The sequence below is a fragment of the Tursiops truncatus genome, chromosome 13, assembly GCF_011762595.2.
Source record: "Tursiops truncatus isolate mTurTru1 chromosome 13, mTurTru1.mat.Y, whole genome shotgun sequence".
NCBI lineage: Eukaryota > Metazoa > Chordata > Mammalia > Artiodactyla > Delphinidae > Tursiops > Tursiops truncatus.
In genome coordinates, this window is record NC_047046.1 from 39,683,191 (window position 1) to 39,710,265 (window position 27,075).

Below are 27,075 nucleotides of genomic sequence, written 5' to 3' on the forward strand. Positions count from 1 at the left end.
CTCCCCACCCCATTCCCTGGCAACCACCAGTCTGATTTCTGTCTTCATTGATTTACCTATTCGGGATTTTTCTGGTCACTTTATGAAAATCTCCCTACAAAATACTGAATCAAAACTCTGTGCTTCCAATGCAGGGGGCGTGGGTTGGATTCCTGGTTGGGGAACCAAGATCCCACACGCTGCGGGGCGGGGCCAAAAGCAAAACCAAAAACAAACAAAACCTTCTATTATGCAGTTCTCTTTTTGCTCAAAGTTACATAACACATTTAAAAAATTTCACATTCCACGCCCCGCCTCCTTCCGACAACTGCAATAAAAACAAAATCCGACCGTCTTCTTCAGTCTCTCTAAACCTGACATTTTCTGTCTCCCATACCATCCCAGTTTAGAATTCACCCGGGAAATAATGCAGGAACAGAGAGCCTGATTTGCTTATTTGTAGTCCACGCAGTCGAATTCCGTTCAACGAGATCCAGCTGCCCTCTCGGGCAACCGGTTAGGCGGTTCAGGGACAAGGTAGAGCCTGGCCAGCGGAAGCCACACCCATCCGCTGCTCTCCCGGGCAAGGGCGGTCGCCACCACCAGTCCCGAGCCCTGGGCAGCGACCGGAAGTGCGGTCCGCCGGGGGCGGGGAACGGTGACCCAACGCGGAGCCCGGGGCGGCGGCCAATCGGAAGCTAGCATTCCAGCGTAAAGGGCGGAAGAGAAGAGGTCTAGTTCCGGACGCGGCTGCCGCCGCCGCCGCCGCTGTAGCCGCCATCTGTCATCTCAGCTCCGGCACCAGCACCCCGTCGCCCCTACCCCGCTGCCTGTCTCCTCGGCGGAGGCTGCTTCCCGGTCCTGCCACCTTTCTGCTCTGTTCTCGTCGCTGACTTCTTCCCCCACATGGATCTGGTCGGAGTGGCATCCCCTGAGCCCGGGCCGGCAGCGGCCTGGGCACCCAGCAAGGTGAGTGGCGGTCGGGACTGACGTACCTGCCACAGTCGCCTGGGCTGGTCCTCTCGGAGGGCCCGGAGAGGGTGGCAGGCGCCGAAGCGGCTCCGCAGGCGATTCGGGAAGTTCTGGGCGGGACCCTGACCACCTCGGAACGGGGGACGGGCGGCGAGGCTGCGGGGCTCGGGGTGGGAGAGGCAGGGAAGGGGCACAGGCTACCAAAGTCCACCCTGGGCGGTTTGGAGTCTCTGTCTAGTTCTACACCTTGGTTTCTCAACCTCTGTAACAAATATTTGGGCAGGACTCACTTAAAGGTGCTGACATTTGACGGAAAACAAGCACGAACTTGTTTTTCACCGGCCACATGAATCAGTCCAATTATACATAGAAAGCCCGACAGAAAGGTGGTTTAGGAAGCTGTTTCCTTAACTTGGCAAGCGTGGTTATCCTACTTGGGCAGTTTCTTGTTTTTGAAGTAGTAAAAGATAAATCCAGGCGCACCCTCCCTCGGCTCCAGGCTGATTCTCAAGTGTTTACATACTGTTGAGACGGTTATGAAGTTCTCATTTACCTGGGTTTTAACGTTTAAGCTTTTCCCTGTAATGGCCACCTAAAATGTTTATTTCACATTTGGTTTCTGGTTTCAGGCTGCTGCTTTTCATGATACTTTCATTAGAAGGTTGAAAAGATTCTTTTGCTACTTTATGGAGGGTTTACTTGAAAGCAAAAGTGGGTCAATTGCGATTTTGTGTTCCTCAAATTAAGGTTGTGAAGGTTTTTTAACTTCATAATGGTTCTTTTTTGATTTAATGGACATATAACAACATATTTAAGGTGTACAGCATAATGATTCGATATGTGTATTTATTGCAAAATGCTCACCACAATAAGTCTAGTTAACATACAGGATTACAATTATTTTTCTTGTGATGAGAACTTTTAAGGTTTACTGTCTTAGCAACTTTCAAATATATAGTACAGGATTATTAACTATAGTCACCATGCTGTGCATGACATCTCATGCCTTATTTATTTTGCAGCTGGAAGTTTCTACCTTTTGACCACCTTTACCCATTTCATGCACTTCTTTACATGCTGACACAGAACATTTGTTCCATATAAAGGGTCACTCATGACTCTTACTAGATCTTCAGACTAGGTCTTAACAGAAAGTGGGGGAAATAAGTAGCTTTTAGGTAAAGCTTTTAGGTAAATTTTTATAAAAGTTCTCATACAACCGTAGAGAGAATCAAATATTCCATTGGCAAATGTGGTTACATCTATGTGTTACTTTGCGTATTTTTTTCTATCAAGGCTTTGTTTACAAGGCCAAGATCAGTAGACATAAAAGGATGAAATCAGTAGAGAGATACTAGTAAATATATACTTTACGTGTTAAATTCCTCCAGGTAAGCATCTGTAAAGCTTGTAAAAATGTCAGATAAAACAAACGTTGCTTAGAATACCTAACCTCAGAACAAACTTACAAAACGAATTCAGTAATAAAATATTTGATATCAGTCATATTTTCATTTAGGTGTACATCATCAGAACTATAAAATTTTATTTTCACTGTTCAACAAAAAATCATCTTGGGGTTTATTGTTGTTCTGTTGAGAAGGCAGCATTTTCATAGGCAAAACAAATAGAAAGATGCTACAAGTATTAATCATTTCCTTCTCTAACCTCTTGAAAGACTGAAGTGATTATAGAAGCCTTTGTGGAGGAGGTAGAGGTTTGAGGAAAGTCTTGGAAAATGGAAAGAATATTAAAGGCTGGCAGTTCTCAAAACTTTTCCATCAGGACTTCTTTACACTCTTAAAAAACATTGAGGACTCCAAGAATTTTTGTTTATATTGGTTATATCTATTGATATTTGTCATATCAGAAATTAAAACTGAGATATTGAAAAAAATGTTTAAGTAATTATGTTAATATAAATAACATTTTTATATTTTAAAAAAACTATTTTCCAAAACAAAAAATTAGTGAAGAGTAGTATTGTTTCGTATTTTTGTAAATCTCTTTAATGTCTGACTTAATAGAAAACAGCTGGATTCTCATAGCTCCTTTTTTCTTCAATCTGTTGCAATATGTGTTAGTTGAAGTATATGATGAAAGTCTGTCCTAACAAATATGTAGATTATAGCAGGCATAATTGAAGATGGGTAATAAGAGCACGGTAGACGCACTAAGAACAAACTGAGTTAATCTCTAAAAATGCACATTTAAAAAAATATTGAAGTGTAGTTGATTTACAATTGTGTTTAATTTCAGCTGTACAGCAAAGTGACTTAGTTACACATATACATACTTTTTTAAAAAATTTTATTTATTTTATTATTTTTGGCTGTGTTGGGTCTTCGTTGCTGCGTGCGGGCTTTCTCTAGTTGTGGCGAGTGGGGGCTACTCTTCGTTGTGGTGCGTGGGCTTCTCATTGCGGTGGCTTCTCTTGTTGCAGAGCACGGGCTCTAGGCGTGCGGGCTTCAGTAGTTGTGGTGCACGGGCTCAGTAGTTGTGGCTCATAGACTCTAGAGCGCAGGCTCAGTAGTTGTGGTGCACGGGCTTAGTTGCTCCGCGGCATGTGGGATCTTCCTGGACCAGGGCTCGAACCTATGTTCCCTGCATTGGCAGGTGGATTCTTAACCACTGCACCACCAGGGAAGCCCAACATACATTCTTTTTTATATTCTTTTCCTTTATGGTTTATCACGGGCTATTGAATATAATTCCCTGTGCTATACACAGTAGGACCTTGTTGTTTATCCATCCTACATATAATAGTTTAAAATGCACATTTATATCCTCAGCCTACTTACTACCTTTGAAAATTTTAGAAAACATAAGAATACACATGCACACATTCTAGTAGCCACCAGAGTGCTGCCATCATATCTGATACAGACTCTGGAAAACCTCACTCCACACTCTTGAGAGAATGAGCATGGGAAAGACAAAAACTATCTTAGAACTATTATGAGAATAATTTTGACCTCTTAGACACCCTGAAAGGGACTTGGGGTCCCCAGTTACAAAATCCCAAACTGCTGTTATGAACAAAGAATTTTAGGGAGTATTCCAAGCAGGGAGAATTGACAAACTGTAGGCAAAAGTCAGGAAGTATGTAGCTGTGTTGGAAAGAGCTGTAACAAATGGATTAGTGGTACTCCTCAAAACTGTCAAGGTCGCGGGCTTCCCTGGTGGTGCAGTGGTTGGGAGTCCGCCTGCCGATGCAGGGAACACGGGTTCGTGCCCCGGTCCGGGAGGATCCCACGTGCCGCGGAGCGGCTGGGTCCGTGGGCCATGGCCGCTGGGCCTGCGCGTCCGGAGCCTGTGCTCCGCAGCGGTGAGAGGCCCGCGTACCGCAAAAAAAAAACAAAACAAAACCCAAAAACAAAAAACAAAACAAAAAAAAAACTGTCAAGGTCGCCAAAAACAAAGTCTGAGAAACTCAGAGCCAAGAGGAGCCTAAGGAGACATGATAGCTAAATGTTATATGGTATCCTGGAAGGTATCCTGGAATAGAAGAGGGACGTTAGGGGAAAACGAAGGAAATCTGAATGAAGTATGCACTTTAGTTAATAATAATGATTTGGTTCATTAATTGTGACAAATGTACAGTATTTATACGGAGAAGCTGGGTATGGGGTATCTGGGGACTCTCGATACAATCTTTGTGATTTTTCTGTAAATCTAAAAATACTCTAAAATTGAAAGTTTAAAAAAAAAAAAAGATTAGTGTTGTTGTACAGACCCAGATCACGTTTTGCAGAGATCCTTGTTTTGAGAAGTAGAATTACCCACTTAAATATTTTGCCTAGATTGTGTCTTCTACCTGCATGCATGAGCAGAAAAGGGACCTTTCTGTGGGGTTATGGTTCTGTTGACTTGCTTCAAGTTGAGGACTGAATTTTTTTTATTATGTGCCTCCTTCATGTTTGCTTTTTTTTTTTTTCAGTTTACTTGATCGTTTCCCCATAGTTGTGTGCAGTAAAACCTTAAAAAAAAAAGTGGGATGGGCAGTGGGGATGCATCTTTAGGAGTAGAAGGAAGGGGGAATGATTTCCCACTAGTCTGCAGCCAGCCAGATGTGGGAGAATGGTGGTTGTGATGACCCCAAGTTGCTGAGTTTAGTGGTGGCAGTTTCCCAGAGGAGAGGAAAACAAGGTTGGTGAGGGGTCTTCAGCAAACCGGAATCAGGGAGCTAGTGATGGGCTTGATAGATGTCATTTAAAGGAGAATAACTAACTGGAAAGGATTGTGTGGAGTTTCCCATCAGATCTTGATGCAGTGGGAAGTTTATGCTGGTCAAGGGAGTAGTGGGAAAGGACGTTGGATCGCTGGGATAGAGCAAGATGATGAAGGGCCTTTTACTCTTATCTCCTTAGATTTATTATTATTTGAACATTTGACAGAGTTTCTCTGTTCACAAGGAGTGTTTGACTTACTGAAGAGTTGCAAGATGACGACACAGGATTCCCCTCCATACACCCACTGGTGCCCATTTGTGGGAGGAGCCCCCAGTGCCTTTTCTAAGCCCCCCTCAGGGTGGTGAACCGCTTGTGCCTGTGGAGGACTGTCCCTGCCCAGCAGCTCTCCCTCCAGCCCAGAACATTTTATGGAGGGATTTTGGCTACTGGTTTGAAGAGTTTGGATTTGATTTCAAAGTATAGAAGTTGGCACACTTTCGGAAGTCTTTACTTATTTATCCCACCCAAGGAAATTGTCTCAGTGTGAGGTTGCCCAGCTGAGCCGGTCAGCAGAGGTGCAGGGAAGTACAGCTCTAGAGTCTGAGGCTCCGAGGAGCAAGGTCAGTAGGAGTGGGCAGTTAGGGTTTCTTGGTACCCTCTTGGTCTCTGCATGTTTCCCTTTCTGATTCAGTCTATCTTGGGGGTAGGTAAATCTCTGCCACAAAATAACACAGTTACTGCCTCTCATTTTTGCCTCTCCGAGAGATTTGCTGCTGGTGTTTTAACACCTTAGAATTGATTGACTGCTAGCAAGAGAGTAGAAGCATCAGAAGTGGGTGGGCAGGGACTTCCCTGGTGGTCCAGTGGTTAACACTCTGAGCTTCCACTGCAGGGGGCACGGATTCCATCCCAGATCAGGGAACTAAGATCCCATATGCCAGGTGGCACGGCCAAAAACAAAACAAAAGAAATGGGTGAGCAAAGCAGCTGACTGCAAGGTGGAGAGAAGGACTTTACAATAGGAGGGGTGTAGAAAGGCACCAGACCTCTACCGCCTAGGCACAGCCTGGCAGTTCCATGAGATATCTCCAGGTTTCCTTTTGGCACATCTTGTTCAGTAAATACTTGAATGCCTCGTTATGTCTGAAGCTGTACACTGGACGCTGAGAATGAGAAGACCTTGCCCTTCAAGGGGCTCTTGCTGTGTTGTGGCTGATGCATTTAACTATCTAATACTGTTATGGGAAGATAAAGGAAAGGATCTAATTTTGTCTGATAAAACTGAGATAACCCTATGGAAGAGCTGACACTTAATTGGGTGAAATAGAGAAGGAAGAAAAACCTTTGAGAGAGAAGGGGATGTGTGAGGGGTGAAAGGCGTGGAAGGGTGAAACTATGCCATATTTAGCATTTAATTAGTGTTGCCGGAGTCTAGGATAGGTGAGAGTCAAGACTGGAAGGATAAATTAGGTCAAGCATTCCTTACTGAGAAGGGCATTCCTTACTGAGAAATTTGGATTTTAGACTGCAGGCAGTACAGCAGTTTGCTTCTCCCATCCCAGGACAAGGTGTTTAGGGAAGCAGTATAGCAAAACACTCTTAAGCCCTACTGCCTTGGTTCAAATCTCAGCACTTCCATCAACAGTGTTATCTTGGGTTAAAAAACTTTCCTGTGTCTCAAGTTTCTGAATCTATGAAATGGGGATGATATTGCAACTACTCCAGTGTGTCACTTAATCTATGTAAGTTAGGTGTATTTAGCCAATATAGAGAGTATCCCCGTGGTGCCTGTTATGCTACTGTTAGTCATTGCAAAATGTGATTGACAGTTCTGAGCTAGAGAATACAGTTATTTGCCTTTTGGAACCTGGACTTTGATCACACCAAGCATTTCTAGGTAAGAGGCAGCATTTTATCTTCTACCTAGAAGATGCAGAAGCAAGTCAGGAGAGTCATGTGGCCAAAAGATTAGCTATATTCTCAAGATTACAGACCTCAAAATCCTCACCAGGAGAGTGCTCAGTTGCTGACAAGATCTGAGTCAGTGGAAGTCATACCACACCATGAGGAAACCTTCCTGTTGTTTCCAGGCCTGGCCTTATACAAGGCCAGAACAGTTCTGCAATAGGCTAGTATAGGTGGGGGCTGGGGGCATCTCACCAGTCTCAGGGTGAGAATAGATAAAACTTGATTCTGATTCACTTAGGCATAAATATAATGATCATTTATCACCCTTATGTGCTTCACCCTAACAGTTTGAACCAAATAAATCCCTAAACCTCAACGTTATGGAACTTGAGCAAGGGTAAGTTGCCCAGTTATCCCTGGGAGTCACTCCAGCAGGCCCTTAGACCAACTAGAGGGCCTGTACTGGCTAGACTTGATTAAACAAATTTGTGGCCAAAACACTTCCATTATATGCTATATTCTAAATTAGACTCTCAGTAATAGTTAAGCAATGAGTTTGGATTTTATCCTAAAGGCAGTGGGAGACATTAAAACAATAAAGAGTTTTAAGTAAGGAACTGAACCAATCAGATCTGCGTTTTAGAAAAACCATTACGCTGTGGTGTGGAGAATGGAAGCAAGCAGAAAGGTGAGTTAGGAGGCTCTTACAGTAGCCCAGTGATGGGAGGATGATACCGGAAAGGGGATAGAGAGCTGGGCAGCTTCAAGAGATACTTAGACATCTTATTCAGTATTAACGGTCTTAATCACTAGACTATCAAATGGAATCATTTGCTGCTGCTAAGTAAAGCCTGCCCCCCTCAAAAATTAGGAATTGTGAAGTAAACCTACGGTTTGTACGTATTTCAAGAGGGCTGAGATAGTGATGCCATCGAGGAGGGCTGAGTGGCTGGCTGCTCTAGAAGAGTCTCACAGAGTATTACTTTGCTCTAGTAGTATTGTTTCAAGAATCTATTTCTCAGCTTCCAAAGTTCAGAAATATAGGATTCATTGTTTGTTATTGCTGTTTTTATTTTCGCATATTCCAAGGTGTCTTGAAAGGATCTGCCACACACTTTTTACATGTAGAAGACTTACTGCTTAAATTACAAGGAAGTGTAACTTCTAAGTGGGCTTTGAATTGTGGTAGTTGGTATATAGCCTGTTCCTGTAAGAGGATCTACCCAGAAGCCAAACTATAAGCAGAAGGTTGCTTGGTGAGCATGGAATCAGAACAAGGGGCATTACATGAATTCATTGGCTAGTTGGTGATGCTAGCGTAGCCTGTGCTTCCCCTCAACTGTAAGGACATACCCACCAAGCAGGCTGGAGAGTGCTTTTGGCTGTCGTAGTTTAGGTTTATCTTTGATTAGATTTGAGCTGGGATATATTTTTCCTTTTAAGATGATTTCTGCAAAAAAGGTAAGCATTCCTTTTGAGTTGATTTAGATAGTCTAATTCTCAAAAGATAACCTTATTTCCAAGTTTGGAAAGTACTTTAAGTTCATTATTATGAATAGAATTGCCCTTTTTTTTTTATAGTGTCCATGGGCTACCCCTCAAAATACAATATCTTGTTCTTTGTCTGATGTAATGAGTGAACAGTTGGCTAAAGAATTGCAGCTGGAAGAAGAAGCTGCCGCTTTTCCTGAAGTTGTGTGAGTAAAATTCATAGAGACTCTACTTTATCTAGCAGCTTGTTATAACAGTCTTAGGATCTGATTAGTGATTGTCATGACAAATGATTCAGAAATACATTTAGAAAAGCAGTGCAATAGAAAGAGCACTGTTTTGGGAGTTCACTGATACATGGGTTTTGGTCCTAATTTTGTTACTAGTGTTCAGTATTATCTTGGGCAAACCACTCTGTTTCTCTGGGTTTTAGTCATTGCAACAGTTGAACTCTATTATCAAATAGATTAAAAAATAATGAAGTAGGGTACAGTTTTGATCAAATGTTTGTTGTTTATCTTTTCATATATATGTTAGCTCTCCTTTGATCAGAACACAGAACGAATGAATTTTGGGTCTGTTTGGTTTTTATTATAGGCCCTTTAGCTTTCTCTTGAAGCTCTCCTAATCCTAGTTGGTGCTTTCACAGGTGCCTGCTATTGGTCAGAGGGCAGCTGGGCAGAAGAGGGTGAAGGGTTTGGTAAAGTTCTTTTCCATTGTTTCTTCAGTACAGTTAACACTGAAAAGGCACATCTCACCCATAACTGGTAGCGTCTCTTTACACAAGCACATTATATTAGTCTATACTGCCTTATTTTGAATAGCGTTGCTGACGGACCATTTATTACTGGAGAAAACATTGACACTTCCAGCGACCTAATGCTGGCTCAGATGCTACAGATGGAATTTGACAGAGAATATGATGCACAGCTTAGGCGTGAAGAAAAAAAATTCAATGGAGATAGCAAAGGTACTATGACCTTATTGTGTCAACTCCATCGGGTGGTAGAAAATGCTTGTAATGTGCCCCTAAATAAATCTTCAACCATTTTTGCCTTTTAAGTTTCCATTTCCTTTGAAAATTATCGAAAAGTACATCCTTATGAAGACAGTGATAGCTCTGAAGATGAGGTTGACTGGCAGGATACTCGTGATGATCCCTACAGACCAGGTATCAGTGCTTTTATTTTCTGGGGGCATAGAATGGGGATGTAGGAAGACTAAGTATTTTATATTTGTCTTTGAATCTCATTTGGTAATTTACTATTAGATTCAAATATCTTTTTCAGATAATAGTGAATGCAGCAATTTAGTCTTTGCTATTTTTACATACTTGGCTTGTCTTAATCGCCTTTAGCAAAACCAGTTCCTACTCCCAAAAAGGGTTTTATTGGAAAAGGAAAAGACATTACCACCAAACATGATGAAGTAGTATGTGGGAGAAAGAATACAGCCAGAATGGAAAATGTAAGTTACAGAAGTATTACTCTGAATCAAAAGTTTTATTAGAATAAGTTAAAAACATAGCATTCTAAATACAGTATCTTTAAATTTCTAAAAATATCCTTCCTCCTTTCTAAGGATATTTTAGATGACAGTATAGCAACACCGTGGGAACTGAGCCACTAATGAGAATATAATGTACCTCAGAATAAAATCCTACATCAATATTAAGAAAACTAGTTTGATTTACATTGATTCTAAAATTAAGAAATGGTTCTTCTGAAAGTAACATTTATTTTTCAGCATCTTATTTTCCATAAAATACCTGAGAAACAGATAACAATGGTGATTGGCGGTTAAGAACGGGAGATAAATATACTTTCTACTGTATACCCTGTTATAATTTTTGAATTTTTTTATCTTGTGCCTGAACTACCCCTGCAAAATCAGAAACACAATGTAATTTTTAAAAAATAGGAGAGGGCTTCCCTGGTGGCACAGTGGTTGAGAGTCCGCCTGCCGATGCAGCGGACACAGGTTCGTGCCCGGGTCCGGGAAGATCCCACATGCCGCGGAGCGGCTGGGCCCGTGAGCCATCGCCGCTGAGCCTGAGCGTCCAGAGCCTGTGCTCCGCAACGGGAGAGGCCACGACAGTGAGAGGCCCACGTACCGCAAAAAAAAAAAAAAAAAAGGAGAAAAAGAAAAATGGCATTTTTTTCCTCCCTCGTAATTATCGTGGTTAATATAAAACATTTAGGCTCTAGAATACAAATACTTGTTAAGTAAACATTCTAGAAATAATCCAGATCTGACTCTAGAACAACCCTGTCCAGTAGAACCTTCTGTGATAATAGAAATGTTCTGTGTCAGTGCTGTCTAATATGGCAGCCATATTCGACAATTGAGCACTTGAAATTTGGGTGGTACAACTGAGGAACTGAATTTTTAATTTTATTTTAATCAATTTAAATTTAAATATCCACATGTAGCTAGTGGCTTCCGTATTGGACATAATTGTCACGGTGTGGGCATAGCTTGTGATTTTAACCCACTCTTCAAAAATAATTGACTATGAAAAACAATTTTTTTTTGGGTAAGATTTGGTATGATTTCAAAATATAATGTATCTTTGTCTGATATAAAAGCATAAGGTATTTTAGCATATGTTCAAAGCATATGCTAAAATACCTTAGTTTTTAGATGTGTTTGGATGTTTTCTATGCATATAATAAACCTTCCCGGGGCTTCCCTGGTAGCGCAGTGGTTGAGAGTCCGCCTGCCGATGCAGGGGACACAGGTTCGTGCCCCGGTCCGGGAAGATCCCACATACCGCGGAGCCACTGGGCCCGTGAGCCATGGCCGCTGAGCCTGTGCGTCCGGAGCCTGTGCTCCGCAATGGGAGAGGCCACAACAGTGAGAGGCCCGCGTACTGCAAAAAAAAAAAAACATAAAAAATAAAAATAAACCTTCCCTTCCTTTGGGATACAGTTTCTTAAAAAGCCTTGTTTCCCTTTCTGTTGGGCTTACCAGTGAGTTATTTTGCTTTTTCCTCTGTAATACCTGTGGGTTCTGCTTTCATAGCATTATCATCTATTGAGTAGAAAACCCAATCCATGTAAAACTGATTTTCTCATTGTTTTTTGTTTTCACTTCCCCATTTTAAAGTACTCAGATGCTAATTTTTCTTCTTCTTTTTGGCAGTTTGCACCTGGGTTTCAGGTAGGAGATGGAATTGGAATGGATTTAAAACTATCAAACCATGTTTTCAATGCTTTAAAACAACATGCCTACTCAGAAGAACGTCGAAGTGCCCGCCTCCATGAGAAAAAGGAGCATTCTACTGCAGTAAGTATGCTTAACGTTTTTGTTTCTGTTTTTTTAGTGGAAAGATTCATATTAGAAAACTTCATGTTCAGAGAAAAAACAAGATAAAACTTCATGTTTGATGTTTTTTTCATGAGATTGACTTTTCAAATCAAAGATGTAAATAAAACCCAAGTAGCTTTGCCATTTGACTTTTCAGATTTCATGTAGTGGTTATTAATCACTTATTCAAAACTAACATTTCAGTGGTCATAATTAATTTGGACTGTGTAGTTTACATTGCATATGAAAAGTTGTTTCCTATCATGATATATTTATAATAACTTAATAGTCTACAATGTTTTACCTTAACAAAGATAGTATATAATATCTGAGAATAATTTTTAAAACTTTAGAAAAACAAACTAATGGTAAGTACATTAGGAGAGCTATTTAAACTTTGGAGATAAAATTTTGACTAAACTAGAGTCTGCTTTTTAATGGTTCTTTTAGATATTCACTTTCAAAGACATTAGAGTTACAGAAATGAATTGTATCTCGACAGCACTCTTTTAAGAGCCTGTTGTATATACACCTAGGTAAATTAATAATAAAGGTTAAAAAAAGTATATATTTTGAATGTTAGATACTAGAAATGGCTCAGAAAATGTTTTGTGATTACCAGTTATTTTCACTTACAGTGCTTTATCTTTTGTAGGAAAAAGCAGTTGATCCGAAGACACGTTTACTTCTGTATAAAATGGTCAACTGTGGAATGTTGGAGACAATCACTGGCTGTATTAGTACAGGAAAGGAATCTGTTGTCTTTCACGCATACGGAGGGAGGTAAATGAGCAAATTACAATACCATCATATCAACAAAAGCTTAGCCCCTTCTCCCTGATATTAATGGATTTATACAAAATCAAAGTTCATTCTGCATGGCAAACAGTTATTTTTAAAGTGTTATTGTAGGAGGTCTCAGCAATATAGGGATGTGTAAAGAAAAACACAACCAGGGGAGTTCCCTGGTGGTCTAGTGGTTAGTATTCAGATCTTTCACTGCTGTGGCCCAGGTTCAATCCTTGGTCAGGGATCTGAGATCCTGCAGGCTGTGCGGTGCAGCCAAAAAAAACACAAAACCACAATCATCCCAATTCTGCCATCCAGAGATAACCATTAATAATTTTGTTGTAGACTCCTCCAGTCTTTTTTCTATGAATATATTATTTTTCACATTATTGTAATTATACCATAACATACAGGCAGCTGTAAGTGGCATAGCAAAATCTGAACCTGAGTTTGACTCAAAACCCACGTCTTTCCACTGTGGGACCCTTTGGTACCAGGTTGGGAGGGCCATACTTAGATCAGTTACCAATTCCTACCCTTTTAATAATGCTTTCATTATTTAAAGAAATGTCTTTAAAGATCATATGCCATTTTAGAGCTTACCCATTTTACTTTTGTTATGAGGGTTTAGTTGAGTAAAGGATGGTATGAGGAAGAGAAAAAATTTTAAACGTGGATGCTGTTGAGAGAACGTGCTTAAGCCAGGAATATGAAGTCATCTGGTTACTTAGCTTTGAAGTCTTACTAGTTCAGTAAGGCTTACTATCTCAGCTATTCCTTTACCTGAACATTATTTATAAACAAAAATGTTAAAATAGATTACAGATTATTCTAGTTTTTTTTAGGTTTAGAAGGTATTTATTTTATACTTAAGGGGATTCAAACAATTATTGGTCAAGTCCTTGTCTTTGTTTTTCTTAATTATTTAACTAGTCTCCCTTTCTAAATGAGACATATACATATAATCATGTATTGAATTATACTAAGTTCCGAAATGAAAGGGATAAAATGAATTTTAGGATAAAATGGCTCAACATTTTTCAAGCAACGTGATATGGAGCAATTTACTAAATGTCATTTAAAAACTGACCCTTACCTCGTAGGATTTTGTTGGGGGTAAGTGAAATCATGTTTTATAATAACTGGTATATATTAATTTTAGTAAACATTTATTTTTTTCTGGCTTTAAGCTCTGTTGCCCTCTTTCCAAATTTCATTTGAGCGTTCCCTGAGACCAGGCAAACATAACTTAATTGCACAAATTATTTTAAAATGAAAGATTACTCATGGTAGAAATTAAACTGTACAGAAAGGATTAAAATGAAGGTAGCCTTCGTCTTACCAGCTGTCGCCCCACAGGTTTTTCCTCTAAGGGCAACCACTATTAATAGTTTTTAGTCTAGCCTTCCAGAAATTTTTATGCATGTATTTCTTATTTTGTTTGTACAAAAGAAATTATATTCTGCATTCAGCATCTTCATTTTTCAGTTAATATATCTTATATCCTTTTATATTGCTGGTTTATATCATACCAGTTTTATAGTAGAACATTCTACTTTGTGATATATAGGAATATCTTTGTACATATACTTTGGTGTGCTTTTGCAAATAAATCCTTAAGCTAAATTCCTAACATTTGAAATTTCTGGGGCAGAGACTACATGCATTTTTTTCCCCTTTCTGTTAAATAGTATAAGGTCTTATTGAATGGAGAGTATCAGATTTTGCTCACTGTTTGGGCCTCTGAGCTGGCTATTGTAGCAAGCAATGTTTCTTGATTTCTTTTATTTATTAAAAATTAAAGAAAAATTTTTTTCTTGTATGTCACACCAAAGACCAGAAATCTCAAATTTGTGTTTACATTTTAATGGTAGGGCAGTTGCAGTTTTCTCTACGAGCTAGTCACATCCTCAGGTTGCATACATTCTGAATGTCAGTAGGTATTACCAAATTGCCCTATGAGAAAGTTAACCAGTTTATGCTACCACCAGCAGTATGAGCCTGTTTCCCTCATCCTCATCAGTGCCTAGTCTTATCAAACAATACTTTTTTTGTCAGTGTGAAAGATGAAAAGTACCTTTTTAATATTTTGGTGTGCATTTAATTATGGTTAAGTTTTTTTTTTTTTTTGAGTGTATTGGCCTCTTAAGTTTCTTTTTCTTGTCAATTGCCTTGTTTAGCCTTTTCCATTTTCTGTTTTACTTAATGATGCTTTGATATAATGAATGAGCTCCCTTTCCTTCTGGTGGAATTGGTATTGCAATCTGTACTTTGGCATTTGTAAATTAGCAAAGCTAGAGAGCATTCGGTTTTCAGCAACTGAGAGTAAATATTTTTTAAAGTGTATGTTAGTTTTCTCTGCTACATAACAAATTACCACAGATTTAGCAACTTAAAACAACACCTATTTATTATCTCATGGTTCCTGTTGATCAGAAGTTCGGGCAGGCGCGGCTTAGCTGGGTTCTCTGCTCAGGCTCTCCCAGGGCTGCAATCCATGTGTCAGCTGAGCTGCATTCCTTTCTGGACATGGGTTCCTATTCCCTTGGCACAGTTCAGTTCCCTGCAGCTGTACGACAGAGGTCTCTACTTTTTGGTTGGCTGTCAGCCAGGGGCTGCTCTCAGCTCCTAGAGGCCCCTGCAGGTCCTGGTCATGTAGCCCTTTCATACAGCAGGTTACTTCTTCAAAACCAGCGGGAGACTCTCTCCCTTCAGTCTACTGAGACTGAGTCTTAGACAATGGAATGTAATGCTGGGCACGACTATACCATCACCTTTGCCATATAATGTAAGCTATTCAAGGGAGTGGCTATCCCTCCCACACTCAAAGGGAGGGGCTTATACAGGGTTGTACACCAGGGGCTGGGATCTTGGGGGGCATTTTAAGTTCTGCCTGCCATAAAGCTCTTCTGGGTTCTGTCAGTCTCAGGTTGGCCAAGTAATCAACAGTTATTTGAATAGTAATATGTTCTAGATTTTTCAGGGAATAAGTGTATAACATGTTTTCTGTTGTCAAAGAGCTTATGGTATAGCCAAGAGGAGAACGTTACAGTAAGAACCGTTATGGTCCATTAAAGATAATACATAATAGAGTACACAGTTAGACAAGTGAGACCTCAGGATAGGAATAGAGAACAGAAGAAGATCATTGCCGGTCACATTCAAGGAAGAGGTCATGATGAAGTTGGATCTCAACCTGGATTTTAAAAATAGGTTTAAAAAAAAAAAAAAAGACAACCCTCCCCACCCCCCAGTACTGAGTGCAAAAAGCTAGTTGTAGAATATATACAGTATACCATCTATTTAAATTTTTAGTTATACAGAATGTAACATACATGTTTTTTTTAAAATGTATGTTTGTGGATACTTACGTATGTGTGTGTATCTTTTTAAAAAGACTAGAAGGGTACTATTCATGATTGTGATTGTCTCTAAAGAGTTGGAATGGGGACGGAAACTACCAGGGGTGGTAAATAATCAAAAGGAACTTCAGCTTTATCTGTAAAGTTTAATTCTTTAAAAAAAAAAAAAAAGTGGGGTGGGGGAGGGGTGCTGAAAATGGGAGGATTGAAATTTAGGCGATGAGACTTGTCAATGAGGAAATTAGAAGGTATATATGTAGAGGTAATAAGATGTAAAATTGTGTAAGCAAACCAAAAATTGGTAAGGAGGACCTTAAAAGCTAGGCAGAGGGATGTGTAATTTAGTGAGAAACACAGAAGTTTTTTTAGTAAGAGAATGATGAGATTAATCTTACAAATTAGATTTTATCCTAGAGACCTTCCAAGTTAGGGATCTCCTAAGTGGTGTTTTTGTTTTTTTTTTTGTGGTGCGCGGGCCTCTCACTGTTGTGGCCTCTCCCGTTGCGGAGCACAGGCTCCAGACACACAGGCCCAGCGGCCATGGCTCACGGGCCCAGCCGCTCCGCGGCATGTGGGATCTTCCTGGACCGGGGCATGAACCCGTGTCCCCTGCATCGGCAGGCGGACTCTCAACCACTGCGCCACCAGGGAAGCCCCAGTGGTGTTTTTGATAGGGCCTCATCTACCTACGGTTAAATTATTTCAGTGACAGGAAACTTACCATCTCAAAATCCAAAGACGTTTATTATAACATCTTTAAATTATTGGGAATTTCTTCCTTTTAAAGGATCTCTAGGCTGTCTCCCTGAAAATTGGTTCATTCATTCACCAAGTATTTGTGCAACTTCCGTGTTCCAGGCTCTTCTAGGTGCTGGGGCTACAGCAATGTATGGTACAAGGACGGTCCCTGCTCTGCTCTCACAGAATGTGCTTCCTCCCCACCCCTCCCTTCAGTCCCCTTCCAGGACTATCAGATATGTGCTACGCAAATAGATAAAATAGGGTGATGTCATAGTGACTGGTTGACTGCTTTTTATCTGTAGGACAGGGGAACCTCTGATGAAGGTTTCCAAGGTGAGGTGTGTGTCGAAGGTGAGAGTGGACAGTCTGTGCTGTTGGATTGGATGTGTGGTGTGAGAGGATAGATTCTTGGCTAGAGCAGCTGGGTGGTACCATTTACTGAGGTGAGAGACTGGGGATAGGCAGGTTTAGGGTACAGTTATCAGGAATTCTGTTTTGGGCATGATATGTTTGAGATGCCTTCTCGACATGCAACTGAAGTCAAGTAGGGATGAGATAAATGGGCCTGAACTTCTGGAGAAAGTCAAGACTAAGGATAGAAATGTAACAGTTATCTGTATTTAGATGATATCTAAAGCCATGGAGCTGTCACACTTCTTAGGTAGAGAAGGCAGTTAGGAAGAGAGGGCGTTACTTAGAACCAGTTAGAGTTTGTACTGTAGCCTTCTGAGGCTACCTGTAGGAGGAGGAGTCTGCTGGGAAAATATGGTCCCAGAAGGAGGGGATTGGGAGTTTGAGTCAGATTCTGTGCTCTAGATATAGTTCCTTTCTTTTCCAGACTAACATCCCTTCAGAGGTTCAAAGGTAAATCTTGTCTCTCCTTCCACCTTCCCCCTTTGGTTCGCACTGCCACCACCATGGTTCAGACCCTCTCAGTGGCTCGCTGTTGTGGGACTGTTGAATTAGCATCCTAAGCATCGTCTAGACTCTTTTGCTCCCTTCCATTGAGTTTTGCCTCTGAACCATCCCGGGCAGACCATAGCCTATTTTAAAGTGTATAGGTCTTCATTGTTCCTCAAGTTTAATTCCATAGTCATTAAATGAAGATTATATTATGGGTTGTTGAAAACTGTTGAGAATTTATTTGAAAGTGTGTTTTATTAAAAAAGCTAAAACCTAGGGTTTTCTTAAGACCTCAAACTTGAAGCCTTAAAAAAAAACCAACCCAAGACTTGACATTCTCAGAGAAGGCAGATCCACTTTCATGTCATAAAATCTTTATTTTGAAATTGTTTTGTTATCTGGCGACTTGAACTGACTTAATGTTTGTTTCTTCCACTTAGCATGGAGGATGAAAAGGAAGATAGTAAAGTTATACCTACAGAATGTGCCATCAAGGTATTTAAAACAACCCTTAATGAGTTTAAGAATCGTGACAAATATATTAAAGATGATTTCAGGTTTAAAGATCGCTTCAGTAAACTAAATCCACGTAAGATCATCCGCATGTGGGCAGAAAAAGAAATGCACAATCTCACAAGGTAAAGAAAATCATCGTGCTAGAAGTCATCTTGGGTGATCACCTGTTTGTATTAGGCCTACCAGCCAGGCAAAAAACCCACACTTTCTTTCAAATTCATTTATAGAAAGTATGAAAGGCCTTGAAATTCTAGTGCTTAAGGAGAGTTTCTGTAAGAAAACATTTCCATGTATATAACCTGAATTCATACTTGTAGGATGAAAAATCCATTTTGTTTTTCTTTCCTCAGTAAAGTTTGAGGGAAATTAAGTCATTTTCAACTGCAGATATTTTGTCATATATCTAAACGCTATCTTTTCCAGTTTCCTGTTAGGCATATTACAAATAATGATTTCCTTTTTTGTTTCAGAACATGTTTATTCCATCTAATGTTTGTTCATTGGGTGAGGGCAGGGTTTTACCAGTCAAATTGCATTTTGCTTTAATTTATTAGACTTGTTTCTCAATTCTCTACGCAGAATTTATCAAGGAATTTGCTTTGTCAACCAAGAAATTAATAATCTTTCTTACATACAAACCTGCCCACATCTGAACCGTGAAAGCTTTTAATTTTAGTTTGTTTTTCCTGAAGATGTTTGCTTTCAAAAGTAATTATCTGTATTTATTAGCTACGAAAGTCTTCTACTTAGTAGGACTTCTAATTAGAATAATTTCCTAAGAGGTCTTGCTGTCCTCCGATCTCTTTTCTGGATTACTAAGATCTCATCACTGCCTTTCTTAAAATTTTTCAGCGGCTCCCATAGTCTTTGGTGTAAAGTTCAAAGTCATCTTGCGATGTGGAGCCTGCCTGTCTCTGTAGCCTAAACCCACATTGCCCTTCCTCCTACTCATGATCCAGCTGCGTTGATTTATACACACTCCCCGCATGGACTGTGCTCCTGGACTCCTCTGTGCATCTCCACAGCATCTCCCCACAGTTGGAACCTGGCTAATTCCTATTTGCCTGCTTCTTCCTTGATGCCTCCTACCCCCACCTCTGCCAGTGCATGTACCACATTGCGCTGTAATCATCTCCTCACTTGTCTGTTGTTTTCACCAGGCCGCAGGCTCCATGAGGGCAGAGGCTGTTCTTACTGCCTTTGCCTTCCAACATTCCCCAGATTACAACATAGTCCCCCCTCATTGCAGGACCTTGTTAGATATTTGTTGAATAAATGAGATTTCCTCTCCTTCTGATCTTCACATTCTTAATCATTTCTTTCTGTATAGAATGCAGAGAGCTGGAATTCCTTGTCCAACAGTTGTGCTACTAAAGAAACACATTTTGGTTATGTCTTTTATTGGCTATGATCAAGTTCCAGCCCCTAAATTGAAAGAAGTAAAGCTCAGCAGTGAAGAAATGAAAGAAGCCTACTATCAAACTCTTCATGTAAGTTGTGCCTTTCAGACCATTCACACACCAGCTTCAAACAATATTTCCTCTAAACTAAAAACGAAATGCCTAAAATAGTACTATTTTAAGGTGATATAACGAGGAAAAACTGAAGTTTGTGAAAGAATGTTAATATTGAAGAATTGTCTTTATATCAATATGCGTATGTCTTGAGTTGTTTTAGGAAAATCTTAGTGGAGAAAGTGAGGGCTCAGTTGTTAGCATTAATGACATAGAAGCCAGAAGCTATTATTGACAAAACTTCATTAACTAAAACTTGATGTTACTATATTTAGCAGATATAGTGCCTCAGTAGTTTGTGTGCCTTTTTGAAACAGTGAAGGGAAATACCTTTCCTGTTGGGGAATTAGAGGGAAGCAGATTTGGTCAATGAAAGTAAGTGATGATGAAAAGAAGGTAGTAAGGGGTGGTTTCTCCATCTGTGCAGGCATTAGAGTTGGGAGGCACTTGTCAGGAGTCTTGAGGAAGCTATTTATGCTTTGGGACAGCAACCAAATTCAGTCTGGGGTCCTTCAAGCTTAAGAAATGCTCCTCATATTGTTGTTGTTCCTCTGTATTGTCTTTTTTTTTTGTCTTAATTGAATAGTGGAGAAACATGTTTTTTTGTTTATTTATTTATTTATCTATGGCTGCGTTGGGTCTTCGTTGCTGAGCACGGGCTTTCTGTAGTTGCAGTGAGTGGGGGCCACCCTTCATTGCGGTGCGTGGGCTTCTCATTGCGGTGGCTTCTCTTGTTGCAGAGCACAGGCTGTAGGCACGTGGGCTTCAGTAGTTGTGGCTCGTGGGCTCTAGAGCGCAGGCTCAGTAGTTGTGGCGCACAGGCTTAGTTGCTCCGCGGCATGTGGGATCTTCCGGGACCAGGGCTCGAACACATGTCCTCTGCATTGGCAGGCAGATTCTTAACCGCTGCGCCACCAGGGAAGTCCAAAACATATGTTTTTAAAACAGTCTCTGCGTGGAACTCTTATATCATGCGGCAGTTGATGTGAATATGAACGTATTATCCAAATTAATTTTTTAAGATATAGTTAGATAATCCAACTTTCTCTGCCTTCAGTTGGAAAACATTCAAAGAAAATTAAGCCTACTTTTCTGGCTTCTTTTGGCTGTGGGGTGGCTGGGGCAGAGATTAAGTAGTGATGTGCCCTTCCTATTTGATTCTATTAAAGCTGGGAAACAAAGCATTAATGCTGATTTCTACTATGAGGCTAGGGGTCACCATCAGTCATGAATATATAATGCCGCTTAATTAAGAAGAATACTTCTTTCCCACTCTGTCTGGCAGGAAGTACTTTTTACCTTGGAGTTGTATACACTCCATAGAGCTCTCAGTGGGATGTTTGCCCTGTTATGAAGGATAAGCCTAGGTCCCCTGGTTAGTGACCATAGCTGTCTTACGTATGTGGGATTCCAGGACTACCCTTTGGTCTCCTGATCTCATTGCTGTCACATGGATAGGGAAGTAGAGTGTCATGTGCTCTTCCCTTCCATTGTCTCACTGTGCTCACACCCTCCTTCAGGGTAGAAAAAAAAAACAAAAAACCAGTCCTAGACTGTACAAAGAAGAAGTAAGTTCTTTACCCTGGTTTTGCTCTTTATGGAAAATATTGGGTGACATAGACATTTTAGTTGTGTAGGTAAATTAGAGTTGTTCCTTCATTTTCTAAATGTCTGCCTTGCCTCCTTACAGTTGATGCAGCAGTTATATAATGAGTGTAAGCTCGTACATGCCGACCTCAGTGAGTACAACATGCTGTGGCACGCTGGGAAGGTGAGGAGCATTTTGTTAACGTTCAGGTTAAGTGACTTGATGTAAATTACTGAAGGTACAGAAATCACTGTGCTCTATATTTAAATAGGTCTGGTTGATAGACGTCAGTCAGTCTGTAGAACCAACCCATCCTCATGGCCTGGAGTTCTTGTTCCGTGACTGTAGGAATGTCTCACAGGTAGGCATGTAAACTAACTGTCTTTTTTATGGGCTATAACATATTCAAACATTTTTCTCACTCCTAAGGCAAGTAAGATGATTGTATTCTTAGAAATTAAAGGAAGAGTTTAGTTAACTGGTTGCTTTCAAGGTAAAGAGACAAAGATTGATTTGTCAGATTTCATTTTTTGCAAGAATTTGATTGCATGCCCCACATTTGGGCCACTGAATTAAATTTCCAAGAGAGTAAGTTTTTATTTTGGTTCTAAATATTTAAGCAGTCAAGTAGACATTTAATATATGCACAGTGCTTTAAGGGAAGCTGGCCTGAAGCAAGCCTGCATGCTTACTGCCATTGTTATTATACTAAAAGAATAGTTTTCCTAGTGGTGTAGTCTGACCACATTCTCTGAGGCAGAGTGAACAGATTAGGGAAGGTAAAACTCAGTAATCACAGAGTTGGGAAGCATTTGTTTGCTGTTTCTAAAGGAAATGAATTGTCAGCAACAGATTCAGATAGAGATGATCTTCCTAAATATGACAGAACAACTTTATTTTGGAAATACTTTCTGAGCCTACTGGAAAATGTTAATTCATGGGATTTAGTGATTATTTTGTGTCTGCTCATTCAAAGCAACACCAAGCAATTTTACATATACCACTCATACATAGCTATGGAAGGTGCAATATGACAAACTTACTAAGTCTAGACGACAGCCCAGATGTGTGAGAGGACAGTAAGCAAGTAGAACCTGAGTGTAGCTATACTTGAATTGGAAACATCTGTAGCTTAAAAATTATGGAAGGAATTCACTGGCGTTTTACAAGTACACTATTCCCTGTTTTTTTTGTTGTTGTTGTTTCTAGGAGAACCTTGCTAATAAGTCTACTGACTTTCTTATATTTCTTTACTAGTTTTTCCAGAAAGGAGGCGTAAAGGAAGCCCTTAGTGAACGAGAACTCTTCAATGCCGTTTCAGGTTTAAACATCTCAGCAGATAATGAAGCTGAGTTCTTAGCTGAGGTAAGTGTTATAAGGCTGTTTTTCACCTTGCTGTTAGTGGGGACCTGGATAGAGTAGATAATGAAAACCAGAGCTAAGTTTATCCTCTCATCCCCTCAAAAACAAAATTAATTAGAGATTTTTCCTTTCTTGAGATCCTGTTTTTGATCCTTCTTTTCCAGGCTTAAACCCTAGGATAAACATAACAGCAAAACACTTCTTCAAGAAGTTCATAGTTTGGTTGAGATGGACAAATAACACATTTCCAGTATATGCCTTTTTCCCTGACCGGTGAACACTCTGGGTGACACAAAAAGCAGTAACACTTGGTCCCTGCCTGCCTTTAACTGAATACAGAGATTCAGCAGTGGCCGTCCTTGGAAATACCCAGTCATTACAATATGGACCTACAGAACAATACAATAATAATAAAAAAAAATACCTCCGGGGAAGTTCTCTGAAAACTGAACAAAAACTGAAAAGTGAAACAGCAGCTAATTATTCCCAGCAACCTGCCAAAGCAGAGAATGATTATAGAATCTGTTCCAGAAATCCCCATATTGACTTGAATTTGGCCAAGCTGTGCTGGAGTCTAAGGCCAGAAGCGAAGTAACAGGAAGATGGTAAATCCAGCCTTTAGTTCAGTACAGTTGCTCTGTACAGTTACTGGGTGTTACTGCTGTTGAATCAACTTTGGAATTTCCCTTTTCTTGTTCCCTGAAAGCTGTATAGGTTATATAGTAAAACATATCTGATGCCAATTGCTAGCTTGATAAAGACACTAAACATCAACCCTGGTAATGGCATCAAGTAAAAACATACATGTATGTGACCCACTGTAATATGTGTCACACACTGTAATTCTAATTCAAGGCCAATGTCGTTAGGAATGACCTAGTTTTAAGAGAGTAAAAATACTGGTTCAATCTCAAGCATAATTGCTGTGAAGTAGGATTTTGACAAATGGATTTAATATATTAATTTTATAGATAGAAGCTTTGGAGAAAATGAATGAAGATCACGTTCAGAAGAATGGAAGGAAAGCTGCTTCATTTTTGAAAGATGATGGAGGTCCGCCAGTGTTATACGACGAATAGCACTAATATCCACTGCTTTCAGTGTTAACACAGTGGTGATTGTCAGCTGCCATTAGCAAATGAAGTTATGGGTGACTTGAAATACCAAAACATGAGGAATGTACAATGGTGCTTCTGTGCTTTTTTTCCCTTGTAACCCATATGCCAGGTATGTGGAATTTTTAGCTCAGCATTGAGAGACTGAAATGTCAACTACCTCTCATGATATGAATAGGATAATATAATTCTTAACAGCTACAGGTTATCTAGCTGAAATCAACCTGATTTTAAGGATTTGTGGCATAAAATGTTTGATGAGAATTTTTAACATTTCCAAATACGGGAGGAAGGGACAGATGTGTTTACAAGGGAGGCTTTTATTACAACTTACTTGCTTTTTTCACCTCCCTGTTTTGTGTTGCGTCTTTCCTCATATATTTTATTTACCTAAAATTAGCCCTTCTCAATTCTTTTTCCAGACTGTGACCATGATTCTAAAGGAAAATTTCTTCTCTTTAGTAGCTGATATAAATGGAAATTTGGTTTCAGAATGGCTGACAGAAATAGACATAAGCAAAGTACTTTTTTTGGTATATCTTGAATTATGAACTGAATTCTTCTTTTCCACACTCACATGCAAGGAAAGGCATCATCGGTTTCTGAAAGAGATAAATATATAAGTACTTTTCAACTATCCAAATTTTTTAAATTTAACTTTCAGCTTTTCTACATTTAGGTGAAATAGTTAGGATGTAACTCACGGTGCAGCTGCTCTGCATTTATAATGAAAATGTAAATTATCTAGAAGGACAGAATGGAATCTTTAACCATGTTTGACATATTTTAATGAAGTCAGTGAAACAAAGTTCAGTTTACGTTTCACTCAAACTATATACTTACTAATTGATTTTGAGAGAAATATAGCAAGCTAATTAGAAACATTATATCATCAAATGATGAAAAGTATGTATAAAACAAGTTGAGTACCAAATTAACCAACTAATTTGAACTATCTGGCCTAACTTTTAATAATGTTTAGTACTGGCTGGACTCCACTTCTTAATGCAGCCAAAGTACATTGGCTTTGTTAGGATTGAAGCTCATTCACTGCAACAGAATCATTCCTCCTATTGTTGGAATCAGATTGGAATCACTAAAGACCTAACCTTTCTGTCTGGTAATAGAAAGTAAAAATCTGAACTTTGCCCTTGAAAGCTTCTACATTAAAATTATTTAAAAATGCCAAATATATTCTTTCTAGAAAAATATTTTTGTTTCTGTTGTATAACTTCTAATTGCATTTCAGAGAAGTGTGATTTGGGGTACTCATTACGTTTCTGAAATGTTTACCACTATGAAAGAAATATTTAGATGACTGGTGATTATTGGCTTTACAGAAGTTTCAAAGAACTAATTTTAAAAACAGTTAACCATTAAATTTTGTTTTGTTTTGTTTTCTGACATACTCTGACGGTAGCAGCAAACTGTTGCTGTGTGGCGTTCTTGGAGTGTGCTGCGAACATGCTTCTTAAGGAATTAAAAACGAAGAGATCATTTTAGATTTGGTTCTCTGTGTGGATTCTTCCTGTTCCTTGGAAGTATTAACTTATGTCCTGGCACCAGGTTACCCCTTCTGTTTAAGTTAAACAGTGCTATTTTCAGCAGTTTTTTTTCCTCTCAACTTCCCATCTTTAGATTTCACTTTTAAATGACCTACTTCACATTACAAACAGGTTTTTCCTCATATAGATCAGTGAGTAAATTTTTCACACAGTGGAAAAAGAAAGTGGAAAATATTGATTTGCTAAATAGTCAAATACAGATGGGGGAAAAAAATGGAAATAAGCATATTTTGTTTCATTTTAATGGAAGTGGATATATGAATATCTATAAGATAAATTATCAAAATAAAGATTATATGTAGAGAATTTTTATTTCAACAAGATAATTTTTTGCCAGTTTCTTTAAAAAAATCATCTTTTCTGCTTACAAAAGTAAGACGTGCATTCTCGTTTATTTGATTTTTATTTTATTTATTTATTTTTGGCTGTGTTGGGTCTTTGTTACTGCACGTGGACTTTTCTGTAGTTGCAGTGAGCGGGGGTTACTCTTCATGGCAGTGCACGGGCTTCTCATTGCGGTGGCTTCTCTGGTTGCGGAGCACGGGCTCTAGGCGTGCGGGCTTCAGTAGTTGTGGCTCGCGGGCTCTAGAGCGCAGGCTCAGTAGTTGTGGCACACAGGCTTAGTTGCTCCGAGACGTGGGATCTTCCCGGACCAGGGGTCGAACCTGTGTCCGCTGCATTGGCAGGCGTATTCTTATTCACTGTGCCACCAGGAAAGCCCATGCATGCTCATTTAAATTTAAATATTATAGAAATTCAGAAATGCTAAAGTAAAGGTTCCTTGCATTCCAAAAATCATTGCATGTAGTGGGGGCATACACCCCTGCCAATTTTTTTCCCTCAGCAAATGTTATATTCTCTTTAAAAAAAAAAAATCTTTGAACAGAAAGTGAGATGAAGCGAGGTAGCTGATGGTGAAGTGATGATCGTGGTAAACCCCTAAGGAAGATGAAGGAGATGGAGGCCCCGAGATATGGTAGAAGCAGTACATTTTCTGTTGTTGCTCATTTAGGCCCTGGGCATCAGAAGAAATTGTTGTCTGCACCTTTTGAAAAACTTCTGAGCAGTTTCCAACACTTTAGAAATTGCTAGGGAAAAGCTCATCTGATTGTATTTTCAAACCTCAGTACTTCTATTTTTGAAGATATATATTTTAAGCATGATTATAAGTTCTCAAAGTTTGTTTATTTTTAAATTTATTTTTTTATTTTTGGCTGCGTTGGGTCTTCATTGCTGCACATGGGCTTTCTCTAGTTGTGGCGAGCAGGGGCTACAATTCATTGCTGTGCACAGGCTTCTCATTGCTGTGGCTTCTCTTGTTGTGGGGCATGGGCTCTAGGTGCGTGGGCTTCAATAGTTGTGTCATGCGGTCTCAGTAGTTGTGGCTCACAGGCTCAGTAGTTGTGGCACACGGGCTTAGTTGCTCTGCAGCATGTGGGATCTTCCCGGACCAGGGCTCAAACCCGCATCCCCTGCATTGGCAGGCGGATTCTTAACCACTGCGCCACCGGGGAAGTCCCTAAGTTCTCAGAGTTTATAGTTGGAGGCATATCAGTTTATTCATTTCAAAGCCATTTGTTTTTATTCTTCGATTTCATATTTGTTTCCCAATTCATAAAACGGTTACATTTGGGAGCAGCCTTACTTTTGCTGTCCTGGGCTTTCCAGCTTTTCCCCAAACATAGCTAGCTTTTTGAGGAGTTAAGACCAAATATAGTAGAAAGATAAGAACAAAGCAGATGGAGGGGGAAGGTGGGGTATTCATTTCAGAATAAATGAGTGAGCTACA

The 27,075-nt window shown here is 39.8% G+C and overlaps 1 protein-coding gene across 1 annotated transcript; it reads left to right on the top strand.

The window, feature by feature from the left end:
- The first annotated feature begins 710 nt into the window (after nt 1-710).
- RIOK3 (RIO kinase 3) lies at nt 711-25,223 on the top strand. Its single transcript, XM_004312975.4, has 13 exons — nt 711-948; nt 8,613-8,728; nt 9,347-9,492; nt 9,586-9,693; nt 9,880-9,989; nt 11,667-11,810; nt 12,487-12,614; nt 18,067-18,264; nt 19,473-19,632; nt 21,347-21,427; nt 21,516-21,605; nt 22,502-22,609; nt 23,578-25,223. Exons 1-13 carry the CDS (start codon nt 886-888, stop codon nt 23,683-23,685), a joined length of 1,560 nt encoding a protein of 519 aa, XP_004313023.1. The 5' UTR covers nt 711-885; the 3' UTR covers nt 23,686-25,223.
- Nucleotides 25,224-27,075: the final 1,852 nt, after the last annotated feature.

Excerpts from the sequence above, each read along its gene's own strand:
- RIOK3 (XM_004312975.4), top strand. The coding sequence starts at position 886 with ATGGATCTGGTCGGAGTGGCATCCCCTGAGCCCGGGCCGGCAGCGGCC. Across the intron at positions 949-8,612 it reads CGGCCTGGGCACCCAGCAAG|TGTCCATGGGCTACCCCTCA; the intron begins GTGAGTGGCGGT and ends TTTTTTTTATAG. Across the intron at positions 22,610-23,577 it reads AAGCTGAGTTCTTAGCTGAG|ATAGAAGCTTTGGAGAAAAT; the intron begins GTAAGTGTTATA and ends TTAATTTTATAG.